At 39.7% G+C, this 21,185-nt stretch overlaps 1 protein-coding gene across 1 annotated transcript in view; it reads right to left on the bottom strand.

The window, feature by feature from the left end:
* The window catches only part of DHRSX (dehydrogenase/reductase X-linked), a 219,716-nt gene that overhangs the window by 48,356 nt on the left and 150,175 nt on the right, over positions 1-21,185 (bottom strand). The window contains exon 5 of the mRNA XM_018564129.1: positions 6,433-6,640. Within this exon, the coding sequence (XP_018419631.1) occupies positions 6,433-6,640 (208 nt within the window). The remainder of the gene's footprint in view (positions 1-6,432; positions 6,641-21,185) is intronic.

Raw genomic sequence — 21,185 nt, 5'->3', positions numbered from 1 at the left:
TCATGACCTGCTTTGTATCCTTTTTCTCTTTCCTTTACTATATGGCCTTGCTTGTTATACTTTCTACTTGATCTCTGATTTTTTTTTGATCTTTATAAGGCAGTTCAAAGTACATGGAGTGATCTGATCATCTCCCTGTGTGTGCATGTACAATGGCATGTTCAGTTTTATCAAATTAAAAGCGATTTTAAAAAAATTAGACCACATAAATGGCTGCACTGCATGAAAAGTGGTGGGCTACCTTAAACATAACCCCACTTAACTTAAATGTTATATTTATCTGATTAGCAAGAAGAATGACATGCTGGATAAAGTATCATACTGTATAACTCCACATACTTTTTCTTCACAAGTTCAGGCAATTGTGGCAGCCACCTCTTTTTTTCCTGTTCTCTGGGTTTGCTAGTCCACAGGCAGCTGCCTCAAGCTCACACCACAGCTCCCAACTGTACTTCATTTTGCAGGATATTCCCTCTTTTGGCACCAATTTCTCTGTTCCTCTTTTTTCCTTAGCTGTCCTTAATTGTGGTCTTATTTATAGACCTCTAATAAAGTGTATTATATAAAGAATAACTAAAACCAAGAACAAAAATGTAGCTTCTTTCATTCATTTGAGATGACAGGGTTAATTCTGAGACAAGAGGGTTATACTGCTGCCTACAGGAGATTGGACACTAGCAAACAAAGCTGTTAGCCAGATAAACCCACCTACTCTCATAAAGTTCCAGCTTTATGTTAGATTTTTAGCAGAATGGATATTTTCTTTCGCTGAAAGAAGAAAACCCTTTCCACTAGACATTTTTCTTCAAACAAGCTTACTTCAAAGCCAGATAGCTTGTTTCTTGCAGTTTTTCGCAAAGCTGCAGCTGTTTCTTGGCATAGCTTTGGAGATAGTAGCAAAACCCTACTATGCTGAAGATGTGGGGCTGGCCTTTAATGTGACCTTAAGTCCATTTCCACCTTTGTAAGTGATTGGCATTTATTGTGGTAATGTAGAGGCACAGTGATGATGTATTTGTGTACACATTTTCATGACTCACATTTTAGGCTTTACTCATTTTTAAATGAACATTTTATTAGGCCTGAAGCCTAAAAATTTAAAATGTTCTCCACAGGAAAACGCCAGGGTCAGATTGTAATCAGGCTGTAAACTGCTCTCCCCCTCCCTGTTATTGATTGTAACATGATCAGTAAACACCAGCTTTGCCTTTACACACAATACACTGTATGGGGGAAGAAGGGGGGTGCCACGATGAATACTGATCAATGGGAGAGTTGAGAAAGAGCTTTAAAAACACAGAGGCAGCCGTCCATGACAATATGAAGTGGAAAGCTAGCAAAAAAACTAGGTTTGTGTGTTTGTATACAGCAGCTGCATATGCCTGCTTTATGTAGACTTGGTGTACATTCCTGGCATTTGTTTTTAAAAACATACCTCTGCAAAGGTGGAAATGGACTTGAACTATAGATTTGTTTTTGGGGTCAGATACATTTTAACTACCAAACATATCATATTAAATGTTTCATCCAGCCTCTAAATTACTGTAATAGTTTTTTGGAAAGCCAATATAAGGGAAAAGTGGTGGCCATGAAGCATTTTTTTAATTTATTCATTTGTCATGATCCATGTAGCTGGGTGTGTCCTTGTGCATACACACTATGAACTAAAGGTGTTCCTCTTTCTCATCTCTGAAGCTGGAAGGTATACCAATCCAAACCACACAACATTAAACCAGACTAGTGTTTCTCAGTTTGGTTACCCTTAAAGTTTATATCTTCCGGATTATCTCAATTACGCATTATCCAAGTGATCGATATGATGTGCAACAGATAAAATGTCTTCTATATATAATCCTTTATATTTTTCAGAAGCTATGAGACCTAAATAAAAGATTTGCACACTTTTCTTTTAATATTTATACCTAACAACTGCAAAAAAATAATTTCATCTTGTGCAGCATTTATTTCCATCTACTATGTCTTTCTTGAACACTTCTAATCACTCGCAGAATCTCCAGCTCTTTGAACAGAAAATTGTGTCCTAAAGGCTCTGTCACAAACAGTGGCATTGCAATTATTAATGTAGTTAATACAGTAGCTGACTGATTGAGATTTGAACATGATACATAGTATAAAATAAAAACCACTAGTAAGTATTTTCTAACAAATTATCCATAAAGAAAAGTAAGGAAAATAAGCGTAGGCAGAGACAAAATCTGCATGATAGATATTCCAAATAACAAATTAAACAAAATTTGAAGAAGCCAAACATACAGTTCTAGTGCTTTTTTCCCCCAGCTTGATTCACATGAGAAAAAAGAACAGATCAATCAGTAGAAAATAATCTAAACAGTACACTCACGGCCACAGTTCAGAAGTATTGATCTAATCATTGATCGGCCCAGATGACAGCACCACTTAATACCTTTATATACAAATGTTACCATAGTTCTGTTCCTCAAAGCTCTTCCACATGAAATTACCATCAAAAGCACAGCCAACATGATTGATACAATCTAGGCTAAGTCTGGCTGCCCCCTATTTTCTCAGAAGGAAACATGAAGTGGATTGCTGAGCGTCTCCTAATCCTTTTCTGCAGAGGCACATTACCCCAGTGGTAATCGAAAACAAGACCTTCCATTTGTAAACTATTTTTAGATATAGGTAAAAGTGCTTTTAGAGATTTAATGCATTATTGTGTTATTTTCTTTCTCCATTGCAATGGTAAAAAACAGTATATAGAAGGTTTCTGCATTCTTAAGATGATTAAATTTAGGGTGAGATAAAATGTCAAGATGTAATGTAAAATGTTAAAGTGAAGCATACTCCTGCCAGTCTTCACTAGCTTTGAAAAACATTCACAGAAATTCTTAGTGGTGCACTCAGTTTTTCATTTTAATTAAAGGCAGAGTGAGCACAGACAATAGTGGATGGTGGGGGTAGAATAAATGTGTGGTTGGCAGTCCTTAGCAATATTATCAGTTGTTAATAGTTGTCTTGGTGACAACACGCATCTCTGGCAGACTAATGTGAAGTGACATATGGTTTTCGCTGCTACCAAGGTCACCAGCTGAGATAGGTGAAAATAGTAGCAACAACTCTGCAGCACTTAATCTACCTTTTATTATGCCATGAGCTGTTACTGAATGGGCCATGTGCTGCAGTACAGGTAGCACTGGCCTAAATTTCCTTATAATATTCCTATGAACCTTTTTGTTTTGATGTTTCACTTAAACAAAACGTGAATGAATCTGATGCGACTGCATGTCCCCCAGTAAGGTACATTATCGCTTTTTCCATCAGCCTTCATTATTAGAAAATAATAAAACATTTAAAAAACTACACATTTTATACAAATGTTATACACATTTTATTTGGATGTTTACATGCTAGGTGCAGTTTTGTTAGTCCTATTTTCAGATCTTAGAAGAACTCTCCTAGAATTTAATGCAGTAAGTTCTCACTTTTTAGCATAGCCAAGACTACATGTGCCACATATAACTTTACAGTAAATACTTTATGCTTTAACTGTCTCCATTTGTAACTAATAGATCTAGTCCAATTCATACCCAATTAGCAGAAGTGCAGTCATTTGCTTATGGATTTATGGTAGTCGTGGTGTGTAGTTAGAAGCAAGTAACAACAAGCAGTATCATACAGGGGCGTAACTAGAAATCACGGGGCCCCATAGCAAAATTTTGTTTGACAGCCAGCAGCCTGAGGTGCCATAGCGACCCAGGCGGCCCGCACTGCATCAGGGGGATGTCCTGGCCGGGCCCCACCGTGCCCCATAGCGGTCGCCTGGGTCGCTATGGTGATTGTTATGCCACTGGTATCATAGTTTAACTTGTAATGTGAAGTAATTAATTTTTAAAGATCCTCAATAATCCTCATAAAGACTCCAAATTTGAGTTTCAGTCAGTTTCTAACAGCTTAGAAATACCCGCTGTGTGTTTACATTATATGGCTGATATGCTGCTAAGATTCTATAGAAAGTTATAGAAAAATAGCTGTCTGTTGTGAATGTTGATGAATTTCTCTGCAATGCCCACAGCTATAGAGGTCAATTAGTGCTTGTTTTAAAGTGTTTTTACTACTTGCTCAAAATATTTAAGCTTTTGTGTGCATAGTTTGATCCACTTTAAGATACCAGGAATGCCACTGTGAATTAACATCCTCCTGGCATGTACCCATTTGCACTAGTGGCAGGAGACACATTAGCAGTCTAATGGATCCCTTACATCTCCTTACAGAGTATATGTCACTGCTATCACACAGGAAGCTTAATCGGCAACCTTGCGTTAGTAGTAAATAGTAAAGACAAAAAAGTAGATGCCTTTTACTCATCACACATTCCTACGCCTACCAGAGGTAAAAGAATAATTTTAGGGCCATCATTTTTGTTTACCTCTAAAAAGATGGGGTGTAAAGGATTTTTAAACATTCCATACTACAATTTATAGTATTTTCATTTTTCACCATCTCACTAATGCATGTTTTTTTTAGCCTAGAAATATTTCTTACTTTTTAAATTGACACAGTCTCATATTTCTTATCCAACACATTTGTAATGGCCTGACCGTACATTAACGTTGTCCTAGGGCGGAAGGGGTATCGACCACCGGGCTGCCTTTTGTTTTTTATTCCACCTAGTGTTCAGCTTCTGCAGGTGGCAATATATCCAGTCTATCGAAGCAGAACTGTGTCCTTCAATGAACAAAAGATAAAATTGCCTCTACACTTGCTTCTGCAGACACAGTCATTTTCTAAAACTGCCATTTTCTTTTTTTTTTTAAGATATGGCAAACTGAACACATTCCATACACCAGTGGCATACAGAAATCCACCAAAACTATCTTCCTGCTGGTGTGATTTCATCTCCTTGCTTTCATGATACAAGTGAATTTTTCGGGAATCCTCCCTGCAAAAGCAGTTTTAGTTTTTTGTGAGGTACTCTCAACATTTAAGGGCACATTTACACATGTCCATTCCTGTGTGTTGCATTAATACATGTGCTCAACATGGGTTGAGTTAAGGTACAAAAATTGGAGATGCACAATTTTTTGTCAGATGTAACATACCTTATCGCATGGTAGTGCATTAATGTGCATTGTGGTGTGCTGCAACACATGTGCGTCGAAGATGCGACGTAACATGTGTTAACATGTGTTGCCTGCAACACACCACATTGGAAAGGTGTGAAGGGGCCTTCAAGGATTCTGACATTGCAGCTTTTTGCATTACACCACTAAGAATACACCAGGTGGTTAAATGCAGGCAGAAGGAACCAATTCAGAAATCAGTAACACAAACAGCAATTTCATTAAACAGAAAAAGTTATGAATTTGCAAAACGTTTGATTAAATCCTTGCAATAGTTTACCTCAACCAAAAAAGCTAGAGTCACACTTCAAGTCTATCAAATCTTTTTTGACTCTTCTAGCATTATCATCATCCTACTTGTGGCCGAAATAGTAACTCAATGAAGACTAGCTATCAGTCCATAATCGACCACATGTCATTAACCGTTCCATTTCCTGCTCCTGTAAATGATCTGGCTACTGTTATAGTATACAGTATGTGACCAGTATATATGTACATTTTACTCACTTCCTGATCATCTCCCTGCAGAGATCGGTGTATGCCAGTCACCGCTCCCCGCAGGGATTCCCCCCCCCCCATTCCCGCTTTGATCCTTCAGCAACGACTGGAGGAACGGATGGGGATTGGGCGGGCACAGCTGGCTCTGCCTCTAGATAGGCAGAGCCTGCTGTCAATCAGCCAGCTGGGTGGATCTCAACAGTATTGTCAGGATCCATCCCGGCTGTGGCGCTCTCAGTATATAGCAAGCTATAGCTCACTATATACTGAGCTTTGGGTTATGGTAGGACATTAGTATATGTCCTCCTGTGACCCTAAAGAGAAGTACGGGGAAAAAAGGTTACCGCCTAGTTCTCTTTTAAAGAAAGAAAAAGAATGAAACTTTGTAAAGAAAGGTAAAACATACCTACCTAACTCATTGTTTTCTGGCCACTTCCTGACATTACTGAGCCTTCTTCGGTTCCAAACCTTAAATGTGTAGGAGTGTATTGTTTGGGGATTTGGGTTCCTCAGCAATCTCAGAATCCCAGGAAAAGGTCCAGTAATGAACCTTCCCCCATCCAGGCAGGTGCACCGGAAGTATTTTTAAAAACTTTTTCACTTAATATTTTTTTCTATGGGGGGTGGGGTCTCTAGTACAGGTGCACCCTACATTGTCATGCAAGGTCCACTAGTGTGCTACCTATCCCAGAAAGATAATTGTTTTTTAAAGAATTAACATTCTGTTTCACCGTACAATATACACAGTTCTGTTTGTACATTATTAATGACAGTTGAGACAGTCATGAAATAAGTATTGTTGATGAACAATGTTTCATTAAAAATATTTTACCTTGGTTGTAGATCATCAAAGTTCAGCTCTCCAGTAAAATGGGTGGCTGATGATACTGTAACAACACGAGCATTAAAATCATGGGTTCCAGATTTCCTCATAGTATCCAGCAGAAGGTTTGTCAGCAGGAAATGGCCCAGATAGTTCAAGCCAAAGTGTGTTTCAAAACCATCTTCTGTTCTGCTTTCTGGTACCAGCATCACACCAGCTGCCAAAGACAGAAGATAAACAGGCAATTATCTAGTGAATTTCTACGAGAGTTAACTCATCATAAATATTATATGTGTCTATAAGATAATGTTAAAGTGTATATCAGGGCAAACAAAAAACATGCAGTACATCTCTGCAATACAGGCACATTTCCATATGTTTTATCCCTTTAAAGACTCTGCAAGTACAGAAAAATGCTTGTTGATCCTGATAGAAATGGTAGTCAGCCTTGACATTTGTCTGTTGTGGGCTGACAACACAGTGCATTTTTTTTAATTTTCCGCATACATGGTTGGGTATTAACAGTGAACAGAGCTTTACCTCACTTACCAACATTCACTTTGCGATGCAAATTCTAATTTTTCTAAGTAAATCAACCCCAGTTAATAAAGCACTCAGGCAAGGTCAAGGAGTTTAAATGTTTTTTGTCTAAACAATAGAATGAGGAAGATGTGTGAACTAAGTGACCGTGGTGGAATGATTGCTGGTGCTAGGTATAATGGTTGCAGCACCTCAGAGTATGCTGACCTCTAGGTAATAGAGTGTAGGGCATAGTGCCAAAAAACGTGACCCAGTAAACAGGTATTCTGTAGACAAATACACCTTGTTAATGAGCAAGTTAAGAAGGGAAAAGGAAGCCTTGTTCAAGCTTATAGGAAGTCCACAACTGCTCAAATAACCACTCTTTACAACAATAATGTGCAGAAGGTCATTCCTACAAACAAAATCAAAACCTTGGATGGGCTACAACATGAAACAGCATGGCTCCGCTCTTGTAAGCTACAAACAGGAAGGTAATCCTGCAAAGGGCATGAGATAACCAAGTAGATTAATAAAATGACAACACATAACTGGAAAAATGTTGCTCTGTCTTAAGAATCTTGATTTATGCTGTGAGATACAGATGTCAGGGTCAGAATTTGGCATACAGATGCTGATTCCATGGATACACCCTGTGTCATATCAACGGTTCAGGCACAGTGAGGTGTCAAATATATTCTTGGCACAAATAAGGCCCCTTAAAACCAATTACTTTGGTAAATCCATGCTACCAACTGATCAATCTGTTTTTATGTAAAAATTAGGTCCACCTGGTGTTATATCAGAGTTCCAAATTGGCCACTGGGGGTAAAACACTGTCGTTAAATGCATACAGGTCATAGATATGTAATTCAATACATCTTAACATGAGACAAATATCGCTATACAAAAAGATATACAACTGCTATGAGGAAAAGTACAGTGGTTGCCATTGTTGGCCTCTTTCACTAAGATCCTAGTTGTCTGGATGCATTTGGCTTCAATGCCATTAAGACACAAGCCCGAAACATACATGCTGTAAATGAGGGTGAAATAAACTATCATAATTGCTTATCTCTATACATGTTCCAGGCTAGAGACTCAGAAATAACTGATGCCAAATCATCAGCCTGACAGCAATGGAACTAAAATTTCTAAAAGAAGACACAATTTATTCATGATTTCATTGGAAAATGCATGATTTTTCTCATCTCTATAGATTGAACTCGAAGGACTTGTGTTTTTTTTCAACCTGACCAACTATGTAACTATTAAATATGTACTTTAAAGCAGACCTCCAGTAAAAAATGACAAGATGAAAATGAATAACCCATTCAAAGTTAAAATAAAAAGCAGATGATGTTGCAATATTCACTTTCATCCAGAACTATTCCTTGCAGTACTTCTTTTTCAGTAAAAAATGCCTTCAGTCTGATTTCTAGCATTATTCAGCCTATTAACTTTGAGCACAGGCTGCCCTGGACATACTGCAGCCTGTGACTGGACAGTGAAAGGAGAAGCAGCGCAGTGATGAGATTATTTCTCTGTCACTCTGCTTTCTCCCCCTATTAACATGCTCCTTATCAGCCCATGAACTGATTGGCCTCTTCTGCTGCTTATTACACTCCAGTTACATAGGTGCAGTCATTTGTGCTTGTTATATCTGCCAAGAGCTCACCTTTAAAGTGGTCACACACATTAAGGGCTGTGATATGTGCAGCCATGTTCTGACCACCCAAAGATAATTTTTTTTTATTTTACAGTCATGTGCATGAGCATATGTGTTGGGATTGCCAGATCAGGCATGATTATGTCTATGGAGAGAGTAGGGGAGTGCTGTCTACCGTTATTATTAGCTACCCATCTGGCACTGTAATGGAATGATGTGAATATTTATGTAATTATTTCATTAAGAATTTATACACATGGAATTGATGGTTGATCTTACACAATCAAATGCCACTGGTTAATAATTCAGTGAATCAGTTCTGGAAAATTTTATTTCAGAGTACAACCGCAGAGCAGCTTGTGCCATGTTTCCATTTAATGGGAAATAATTCTGTAAGTGCACAACATTAGACCCTTAATAACATACAGAGAAAGCAGCAACTGCTTTGACTACCCTAAACTGGTGGAAGGCACATTATGCATGATGCTCTTTGCACTGTTTGTTATTGTTCTCTGTAGCTTCGGGACTAAACCTGTTTGCCACAACCAAACTCCTGGCCGTAGTACATGCTCAAAAGTCATTTTGATTTATCCAACTTATATTTAACCAATCAAAGCAGAGAACCAGACATTAGATATCCCCTATGATTCCATGTTTAATGATTCTTAATAGAGAATTATTTACTGGCATCTTAGCAGATGCACTGTAATAGTTGTAAAGTGTCGTTCCTAATGACTGGTATATGGACATTCAAATATATACATTATCTTAACAAGCCCACAATGACCTCTGTAGTTGCAGGAACTGTGGAGCAATTTATTCTCTGAGTTGACAACAGAGGCATTGAAATTGTAGCTCATCTTCTTCAGGTAGCAGGGACTCGGTAGCCTGTCAGCCTTTTAATATAAACATACAGCAGTTGCAGTAAGGGGTTCAGTAGCTACAGAGATCGGCAAGGGTTTGCATAACAACTTATTTAAATTCATATAAATACCTGAATGTACACAGCCTGGCCAGAGGTTTACTGTAATGGGTAGAAGGTATAATGGAAACACACTATGTATTAATGCCTCATTTCCTCCAAACCCCAGCAACGGATGAGGTTGGATCCGCATGCCTACCATCCCTCCAAACATGGTGGTACCAACTCACATGTATGGTGTGTTGGGCTGGTACCTTGTGCGAATAATTTTTCCTTTCATTTGAAAATGTGAGTTAAATCTTAGCAAACAGTAAAAATATCCATAAATCCCTGCCAGCTACAAATCAGTTCAATCCCGGTTGACTTTTAAACTTTTCACATCAATTTGCTCATCTCTTCCTGTAAAAGATTACAGACAAGTAACCAGGAGAATGACAGACCGACGATTATCTATAATCTTCTCTGCTCAGGCTACCCGCCCACAACTAGACAGGGCAAACAGGGTGAGTGACACCAAGAAAAGTCTGAATTCTACTGGAAAAGGCATAGTTATTTTTTTTTACTTTAAAGAGTTTAAAGAATTAATTCAAAAATCAATTTTAAAAGCAATGTGGAGGCTGACCTGATTCCTGTCTGAGCTCTGATTTGATAAGACTGCCTGGGCTGCTGGTGGAGAAGATATTTTAGTTGTTGCTAGTTCCTGGAAAGCTAATCCTTTTAATAATTGTTGTATATCTCTCGATGATTCTATTGGTGAGATGTCTGCATACCTGCTGTGGACATTGAGAGGAATGTTCATCTCTCTTTTAATTTATTAAATTTATTTTACAGTGGAGAACATAACAGAAGTGCAGGAACATTGGCAGGAACACCCTACCCTATCAAATGCGCAGGAACAGTGTCAGTATTTATGGCAAAGAGCCATTACAGTGGTGTGGTTCTTATTGTCTGTTACACTGTTCTTTGACCTGGATCTGGATTGTTTGACTTACTCTCTGTCTGTTGCCTCTCCTTTGACCTCGGCCTGTTTGCTGGACATCCTCTTGCCTGTCGCTTTTGTACCTCGCTGTCCGGCTGGTTTTGACCTCGGTTTACTCGACTACTCTCCTGCCTCACGATTCTGCCACCAAGCTGTCCGCCCATTTTTGACCTCGGTTACGTTGACTACTCTACTTCTGGACATCTCCAGCACAGTGCCCGGTCTCCCTATTGGCACTCATGCTTCTAGAGGTCCTCCCACACTCTGTCTCCACCTCCAGGGGGTGCAGGATGCAAGACACAAGAGAGGTCTCCTCTTCCACCGGTCTCCCCCCAGGTATGTGACAAGGCTTCACCTATAACTAAAATATACATTTTGAGTGTACTGATCATTTACCAAATCCTTTTCTTTATTTTATTTTTTTCATGTAACACCTTTGTTCATAGTAAACCAGCACATGAAACAGGATCAGTCTAATAATATCAATTGAGACACCAACTGTGTGTTGTGGGACTAAAACACGTCAGAACTTTATTGACTGTTTTTATGCCTTTTTGGGAAACATTTTTTGGAATAAACTGATATTATTGGACTGATCTCATTTCGAGTGCCAGTTTACTATGGACTCTTAGATTTAAGGCTTAGGCAGAAGCCTCATCTGGCACCGAGGTTCCATTAGTGGGAGTGGAGGTGTGAGAGTTAAGCCACTCCATTTCTGTCTATTATCTAACGACTTTGTTATTTGACAGTTTCTGAGTGTTTATTTTTAGTGTAAAAGGAATTGTAAAGTCCCAGTATATACTATCCTGTTATATCATTACCATTGTAATAGGAATACATACTAGAGTTGCTTTTGATAATGCAATTAAAGCTTCTTTAAAAAAAACTTTTATGTAGTGAGTTCTGCCTTCTGTCTGCCCATCACTTTCAACAACTTGCTGGATCTCATTTTGTCAAGAATACATAATCCATCATGCTCTGCTTCCAGCAAGCAATGATGATATTACATTGTAGGCGTTTCCTGTGCTCATTCTGAGAGAGGGGGACAGAGTTGAGTTGTAGTTTGGACAGCAGGCTTTGTTAGAGTGGTGACACAAAGAAGTGCATATTCACAGTGAATGTTGTGGAAATACATTTTCAACTTTATATAATATAAGATGTAAGGCATTCACATATAAAGAATTTGGTATGCCAATGTTTCAAAAACTAACTTTTGGGTTAGATAAGAAAATGAAGGGATTGTATATATGCATTTGAATACATAGTAGTTACAGTTCTTCTAATGTCGAATTCTGAATTACTGACAGAGAAACATTTTCTTTTCGGCAGAATACAGAAAACCATTTAAATGCAATCATTCAAATCCGCTTTCTTCTCTTACCTTACTATAACCAAGATGTAAAAACATTAAGAGTTGACCGCCAGTTGATGAGATTGCTCAAGGTGAAAGCAATCTCATATATCCAAAAGGCACCACTGAGCAGCAAATAGATTTTAACACATAATAATGGCATATTAGCTCCAGTGCATGGAGCTATGCACACTGTCCACTAACACAAATCAATTCTACATGATAGATGACACTATGTGGTCATGGTCAAAATGACTTACTGAAACATGAAAAAAACATACGCCAATGTCACCTTTACTTTATATAAAGCGAATGCTATTTGGCCACACGCTTTCTGTTTGACTGGTTGATTGATCAGTCACGAGAATTTTTATGTTTTGGTGTGATGACATCATGGCTGGGCAGAAAATGTGTCTATACAAAGTGTTAATACCTGTAGTAAAACATGATGTAAAAATAAATATCTTATCCTAAGTTTGAATGGTAAGCAGTAAAAAGCAGCAGTCTGTATAAGAACCACACCACCGTAATGATATTACATTTACATATTCTTTGATTTCTCACTGTATATTGGCTGAACCTAAACAGGTCAATACAATTTAAATAAGAAAAAAGCATGCATACACTTCAGGGCCCTCTTGACTTCATGGCACACTAGCCCACTGAAGAAGTGCAGGATCCTATGTTGGGCACTGAGTATGTGGCTGTATAAATGCATTAAAATGTAGCTGGGGGGTTTGCCATTAACAAATAATTTCTGTTTTATAACTTTCAATGTCATGCCTGTCTCTCTGCCCGTTCATTTAATTTCCAGGACCCCCCAGCTATATAATTTCAATCAATTTGCACTGTGCACAGCAACTTCAGCTAGACTCAAAGTGATTGAAGGCTGGAGCCTGGCTGCAAACTATCCTCTGTCTTCTGCGGCACATACACCTGCATCCTGGATTGCTTAGCAAAAAGCACACATGATGAAAAAAAAAGCACTTTATTCAGATCATCTGACCTTCTCTTCCACTCACCACCATCCACAGCCCAAAAAAACTAAAATTATCTTATTAATTAACTGACAATTTTAGGGTCGGTCACTCACTTCGGTCTAGATAATGCTGGGTTTTGTGGGATCTTTGCAGGCAGCCATCTTCTTTAGTAAGTGAACAGGAAAAGGCTAATGTGATCTATTTATTTGACTGGCCCTACCCACCTAGTTGTAGCCTAAAGGAGAAACCTCCAGTGCTTTGGTGGACTAGTTCAGAGTAAAGCAACATGAAGAATCTGCACAAAATCAGGCACTGGCAAATACATATCTGCTTGCAGAAAACAAGGTAGATATTGTAAGTCAGATTCATTTTCAAATCTAAGTACAGTGGTAGACTTATTTGTTAAAATGCAAGCAGCACCCTTCAGGAGCATTCTGATAAATGCTTTACAATTCTTAGAACAGTCCATCCCGAGGAAGAGTGAAGCATAAGTAACCTTGCCAAATTTAGCAATAAGAAAATAATACACAACAGTCCAAGGACAATATTTCCAAAGAGGATAGAGAAACATACTGTGATAAATTGGGGAATATAGCACAATGGTAAGCGCTAAGTGACCGCTCCTGAAGCCGACTTTAACATAAAAGGACAGTCTTTATTTAGCATAAATTAAGCATAACAGTTCATTCAGGAGTCTCATCAAGACATTGTGGTTGGTCTCACCGACATTTGTCTGTCCCTTACACTCCCCGTGTGATAGTCCCAGGACTTTACCGTATTTCTCTGTGAATACAGTCCTCAGCACTGCTCAGCAGCTTTCCTCAGCTCCAAGCGATTCAGTATCCACCCCTCGTGGGTCACTGTACCTCTCTGTCTCCCCGACAGGTATCTCAGGGTCACCGACCCTCTGGACCTCTCCAGCCTTCCTGGTTGTGTCCCTTGTGCTCACGCACACAGCAGAGTCTGCCTGTAGCCGTGTGCCTACAGCACACCCACAACTCTCCTCTAAAGCACTGGGCTGGCTTCCTAATAAGGCTGCTCTCAGCCACCTGATCAGCTCAACCTGGCCACTGGCCACTCCTGGCCCCAGGACTGGAGATCCCATCCCACTATAGTCTGGAAAACCTGGAAGAAACTGAACAGCCAGTTCCTCCTCTCCAAAAGGTATTCACATTGTGGAACCTCTCAGCCCCTCTGGCTGAGAGTCCTGGGCGCCAAAGTTGCCAGACTACACCGTGGCATTGCCACGCACTGCAACAATACTTAAAGGAAGTTCAATATTCAGAAAAGAAATAACATGCAATGATGCCTGATGACCATGTAGATTGAAACTTCTGTCAAGAAATAGACAGGGTGGAGGAGAGATAAGCACCATATTGGGTGAGGTCATCATAGTCCTCATACTCCTTTAGAATGAAGAGTGGAAGAAAATAGCAGGATAGTATTCCACAACATAGGATGCTGCCATCATAGGAAATCATAGTCTCAGGGTTTAGGAAACCCAAAAGAATTCCGATAATTCATCAGGGTACAGAAACCCAAATGCAAGAAAGAAAAAAAGGGGCAGCTGAGCAAGATGCCCTGTGTATCCATGAACTGGATGAATGAGAACTTTCACAGACAAGATGTCCGGTGGTAAGTCGCAGTCATGTAGCCAAAGTTCCTTCCTCATATGGAGAGACAATACTGCAATGAGAGACACCAACTTCATTGGCCCTAAGAGACCATAACAACTGAAATTAAGGGGTTTATACATTTTCTGAAGAAGTTTCAAGGCTTTAGGATCTTCCCCTGCTATAGAAAAGTTATTTTTAAACGCTGTTTGTGATTCAAACATGGCTTCACAAAGTAAAGTCACCACCACGAGAGGACGAAGAGCAAATCCAGTTAAGTCAAACTAAGACTTAAATAGGAGTCCAACTTTCTATCAGCCCTTAAAAGAAACGGCTCCATTGACTACTGTGATGAGATGTCCGTTAAGCTGGAAGAACTGGAAGGTCCACATAAGGTAAGGGCCATTTGTCAATTAAGTCCCTATTAAACGGAAGAAGCTTATTTACATTTTAAGGAGAAAACCATATTTGCATTGGGTATAGCGGGTTGATCCTCTAGACACACTGCAGAGTGTACAGTATCAATCAGATTGTAAAAGCAGTTTGCACATTTGAGTAATCAGGAAACTGACCAAATAAAAATGCTACAGGAGTATGTTGTGAAGGTTCTGATTCCGAATTGGAAATAATAAAAGGGGACTCAGGCACTCAGAGATAAGAGCCCTGCAGGGGTAGAACTATAACGCACAGGCAAGCTACGGATCAATAATCCAACTTGATTATTTATTAACAGTGTATTGGTATGTAACACTATTTTCTAATACAGAAGGATAACTGGAACGTTCATATAACTGAAATGGTGGGCAACATGCGTTGCGGAGAGAGGCTACAGTCTAAAGCAAGATTGTAGAAGTCTTGGGGAAGTTACTTCACTTCTCAATGTTCTCATGAAACAACAATAGTCAATGGTAAAAATAATAAATACTTGCAGTTTAGTAGTTATGTAGGGAGTCCTTGGGAGCCTTCTGGATACAACCTTAGTCAGTGAGAAATTTTGTCAGTAGGATGTAGACAAGATTGAAGAGACTCCTGCAAGGCAGAATAACTTGCTACGGTGTGAATAGGGTTAACAGCCAGGTGTGATGAGCTTGATCAGTGTACTCGGTAGAGTTGAGGGAAGCAAGGGTTAACAATCAGGTGGAGTAGTAGCTTTGTGACAGTACCTTGGTGGAGTTGAGAGAAGCGAGGGGTTAACGGCCAGGTGGTGCAGTAGCTTCATATTAAACCTAGGTAGAGTTGGAAAAGCAAGGGTTAACAGCCAGGTGAGGTAGCAGCGTAGTCAGTGTATCTTGCTAGAGGCAAAGTAAAGCAAGGGTTAATAACCGGGTGAGGTAGCAGCTTCTTCAGCTTAATGAGTGTCTCTCTGGTGTGGAAACACAGTACTACAAGGCAGCTTTACAGATTCAAGTAATGAAGGTAGTTTTCAGGGTGGAGAGCAGTTAAAACTGCTGTTGGGAGAGAATCGGCTCTAGCAGTCAACTGACAGTTTTCATTCCTTTGCACGAATGCCGTGCAATTGAATTTTGAGGCTTCAGCCACATAGGAAGGAAGAGCCGAGTGACGTCATCGGCGGGGAGACGGAGCTCCGGACTGATAAACCAGACGGCGGATAGGTGAGTATATTACAAGAACAAAGTTATATACCTAGCACACTTATGGGCACATATTGAATGTTTGCAAGCAGTTTGTTCCATTAATTGTGCACAGACTGACACAAAGTCAGAAGTGGATATAAGAGGCTTGGAAGACACAGTACAGGTATTAGGCTCAGGCAGCGCAGCTAAAGAGGCTGCTGATGATGAGGATACTATAGGAATAAGGGATTCACAATATAGGTATTAGTTATTTTTGAGAATATCAGTGAACGGCTCATGAAACATTAGCAGAGCATGTAAACCCGATGCAGCAGGACTGTCCTCTGAATGTATTTTAGCAGACATGTTGCAATAAATAATTGTAAGCAAGTAAACTGAAGATGAGGCAAGGCCTAGCATATTTACGAACGTAGGCAGTAGGTGCTAGTGAGGTTGTGGGCAGCCAGAGATGATCAACTAACTGAAGGCAAGCAGTGGACCAACACTGACTGATCCACAAAGCACTTCAAATATCAGTAGCAATGGGAAGATATTTATTTTTCTACCCAAAAGATGCGTGCAACACACTCCCCAGTGTGTTGCACTGGAATCAACATGTTGTTTCCTCAGGCGTAACTGTTACCTAAGTAAAAAGGGTGGAAAGGGCATTCAACTGCTAAAAATGTTAGATCGATGCTACCATGTAAATTGATAAATAATTGTGTTATGAGAGTCTGGGTCACACAAGGTACTAATACAGCACACAAAGGACTGACAGGTGACATAAGGTAGATTCCAGTATATAAGGGTTACATGATATGTAATATATAAAATATGTTTAATGCAAACAAAAAGTTGCATACAGTATTGCATAGAAGAGTTTGAATAACACTCGAGGCTGTGGCACGGCTCTAAATGCAGTGCCCGAAGGACACATATTACATTAGCTTTCCTTCAGCCAGAGGTTCACTGACAAAAATAAGTTTTATAGACTGAGTTAGAGCAGAGACTATACCACATTTCTAGAACTGGAAAGCACTCTGCAGTTATTAATGCAGTACATAAAGAACTGAGAAGTGCCTTAAAGCAGAGTCCATTCCTTAAAGATTGCAAGGTTACAAATCAGGATATGTTAACCACATCAAAATGCAGAGACCGGGTCACAACAAAAGCACTGCTATGGTCCTGGAAAATGCTCTGCAGCTGAGATAGTGCACAAGGTTCTGGAAAGAGCCACAAAGCAGAGCATGCAGTTTGAAATTCACCAACCACGTTATCGTTGTTACTATCAGAGGCTTATTTACAAAGGGAGATGAGATTACACCTGAGGCTGTACTACTGCTCTGAAACTGGATAGTGCTCTGCAGCTGACTTACACATGAGTCTGTAAAGTGCAACAATACAGAGCATACTTACAGAGTGAGTCTTCAGAGACTGGGTTACACCAAAGGCTGTGCCAGACCTCTGGACCTGAAAAGCACTCTGGGGCTAACTAACAGCACACAAAGGTCTAAAAAGCACAAAAAAACAGAGCTGTGAAGGTCACATTCCAGGCATTCAGTCCATTTACAGACTCCAAAGCTACTGCTGAGAATACACCTACCTGGATAGCTGTTGTATAGAAACTAGCACAGGCAGCATATTAGACATCTTGATTCATGAGAAAAATGGACTACCAAGTGTGTTAATAGAGAATAATTCAGTCCCCTTCTAAAAAAAGAGAATAATACAATTATATTTAGAATTTCCCTCAGCAGAGCTAAGGGAAAAGTGACCAATTTCCTAGGACACTAGCAGAAAACTGAGGGATATATGGAAACGGAAATGGGGTTATACAGGGGGGCAGCGTAATCTTTTTTCTTCGCAAGTGTCCTAACCTCCTTAAGGTGGCAGTATAACCCACTGATTTAAGATTATCTACTATTCATGTGTCCCTCAATGGAGGATAAAGAAAACTTATTATATTAATGTGTGGTGCAGGCTTAAAAATATACTCCCACAATGCACACAATTTAGAAAATACATTTCTGATGAGAGTTTGTTTATTTATCCTAATGTTGAAGCAATTCTAGAAGACATAGACTCCCAGCTGAACCCTGCTGAATCTCTCTGTATATTTATTCAATCCCAAGCATTTAGCAAACTATCCCTACCTCAGCTCTAACCTTCGTACAGAATGCAGGAAGCATTAGCTTCAGAGGGATATAAATTTGAAGTTGCACAATATGTGATGACTCAGTCTAGCAATGTGAAATTATTGAAGAAGATGAGTCGAATTTATGACGTTAGTATTATGACATTCTCTCCAGGATTGCATTGCCAGTTCACTTAATGACTTTACTTACTGCCTGAAACTGGCCTTGAAGTATAATGTTAAGTAAGTGTCACCATTTTATACCTAAATACATTAATCTATAAGATCCATGAAGAAAGAATGATTTTATGTGCCAGCTATTGGGTCTGGGAACATGATGGGTTGCAATTCCCACTGTGTATTAATGCAGGAAGTGTAATTCTTTAGTGTTCTAGGAAGGAAAAAAAGTCAAATACATTACTGAATAGACAGAGAATAAACCTGTTTAGCAAGAGAGCAGCAAATCAGTGCAGCAAATGCACCCTCACTGGTTAAATAATCAAGGTCTACTGGAAGAGGCGTTTTTGATGAAACAGATTAGGCAGTCAAAGCTCTCTACAAGGCTGGCTGTGAAGTGACTCACTGTGACATTTGAGTGCATCTCAGTGTCTTTTTAATATGCAACACACTGCAGGAAAAAGATTACCCACTATTTTCTTTTCTGCTTAATGTAGATACAGGTAAATTGCATATTAGACGATAACATGGCAAATCATAAACTAGAATAGTACAGCAACAGAATGCTAAGCACTCATTGCTTCATACAATTTTTTATTTACACATACTGAGTGTCTAGGCAGTTATAAAAAGAGGTATACAGCACTTTTTTCACAAGTATATAGCCTCAGAAAGCCCACTGTATGGTATGAGAGGACATGTACTTGCTGCTAGTTTGGGTCCAACTGGTGTGATAAATGACTCAAGAGAAGTAAGGGTTTTACAGGAGGATTTCTATAGTTAAAGGACTCTGAAGTCTGGTCAGGGAAATAGTAGGTGGCTCTGGCCACCACCTACTGCTAGACTGTGTCTGTAATGCCTGTCTGTGCAGTTAAACAAACAGAGCCCAGAGATGGGACACTAGTATTATCCCTCTAGGGTTGTATTGGACATACACTGTGCGTGGAAAGATATATGTTGGAATGACTAGGTTGAACAAATAAAGGTGGGTGTAAATGCCCTAAAACTGATGTTTGGTGAGTAATTTGCTTGATATTTGAAGCTAACCCATACAGTATATCTTTTTTCCTCCTGAAAGATTTTGAGTTTTCTTCTGCCAGGCATGGCCAGATCCTTCGGCAGCTTCGTGAATAGACCCCTAAGTGTTCTGTCATTTATTCCATTAAAGTATATTGGTTTTAGACACATTTTAAGGAGAATTTTTACTTTGATTTACGTATTTGCTAGGTAATAGCTGGATAAATTATTAAAGAAAACAGGGCATAATCAGTAAAACTTTAAATAATGAGGACAGGTGCCGTATTCAGGAAAGCTCTATGGAACAGTTGGAGGCTTCAAATACACAGTAGATTTGGCCAACCGTGCATTACAGGTGCTGTAAGTAGGACATAGTATTTAGGTTTTCTATAGTTAATGCTACCTAATCCTAGATTTAGAACCTTGTACAGTATATAAGTATTTCTTATTTAATCAATGTGCATACAGCTGCAATCAACTAAATGCACTTGTCAACATTAAGCCACATCATAGTAATTGTATCGTATAGTATTTTAATAATACAATATTAAAAAAGTTCAGATTTGACCAGCTTGAACTATCTTTGTTTTAATTTACCATCAATAGAATTTTACAACTGTTAATCATGAAATACCTCTCATCTTTTTGCCCCCTCCCCCCCCAAATTTCACAAACAAGAAACTGCAATGTAGATGGAAGCACAAAAGCAAAATATCAAATGTTTGCCTTTAAAAACCTCTCATGTTTTTGACCCACAAAATCTCACAAATAGAGATGGGCTTGATGTTCGAGTCGAACATCGGCAGTTTGTGTGTTCGGCAAGCTCCCTGCAAGGCACTGTGCCTTGTGTTCCCTGATTGGCTAAAGCCAATCAGGGCCCAGTACTCTGTAAGAGCTATGATTGGGCAAAGTCATGATGACTGCCCAATCATGGCTCACCTGTCACAACTGTAAACATTTGGGTGGAGCTAGATGTCACTGCTAGCTCCACCCAATAGCTCCACCCAATTGTTTATATGTTGCCGGCGGGTGTTCCTTGCAAACGGACGGGACAGAGGTCGTCGTTTTTTTTAAATGATTATTTCTATTTATTTTTTATTGTTTTATTTTTATTTAGTTGAGTCGTCGTCATCGTGGAAAACGCTGGACGTCGTGATTGATGATGGATTGCGTCAGTGGATCCATTTAATAAAAAAAATTAGAGACTTGTCAAAAACTTGTCTTTTGGGGGGGTTTTTTTCAAATAAAGTCCGGCTTTTTTTAACAATTTTTTTAACCCTTTTGTGAATGAGAAGGGGTACAAGTCCCCCTTACTCACTCACAAGGGGGGGTGCATCTGCGTGCCCCTCTATTAAAGGGATACCCTTATGTATATAAGCCCGCTACCCACACCCCCACAACCAACGTCCCAGGGCTTGTGGGGAAGAGGCCCTTGCCCCATCACCATGGGGACAAGGTGCTTTTCCATGTGGCCTGGTATCGCAGGGGGGTGTGCTCGCTCGTCCCCCCCCCCTCTTCCTGCCCTGCCTGTGCTCGGATCAAGGGTCTGGTATTGAATTTTAGGGGGGACCCCACCTTTCCCCCCCCACCTTTCCCCCTTTCCCCTCCTTAAAATTCCTACCAGACCTTAAGGGTCTGGTATGACTTTTGGGGGAACCTGCACCCTTGTTTGGGTGGGGGAACCTGCACCCTTTTTTTTTCTTTTAAATATAATTTTTTTCTTGTAAAAATTGTATTTTTGCTGCAGCAGTTTCTATACATTGTACAGATGTGCCACTTTACTGGCAGTTTAAGCCCCCCCCCCCCCCCCCCCTCGCAGTATATAGT

Source organism: Nanorana parkeri, unplaced genomic scaffold (genome assembly GCF_000935625.1).
Source record: "Nanorana parkeri isolate BGI_ZX_2015 unplaced genomic scaffold, ASM93562v1 scaffold727, whole genome shotgun sequence".
NCBI lineage: Eukaryota > Metazoa > Chordata > Amphibia > Anura > Dicroglossidae > Nanorana > Nanorana parkeri.
Note: the sequence above shows the minus strand (reverse complement) of the source record. Positions and strands in the feature narration are given on the sequence as shown.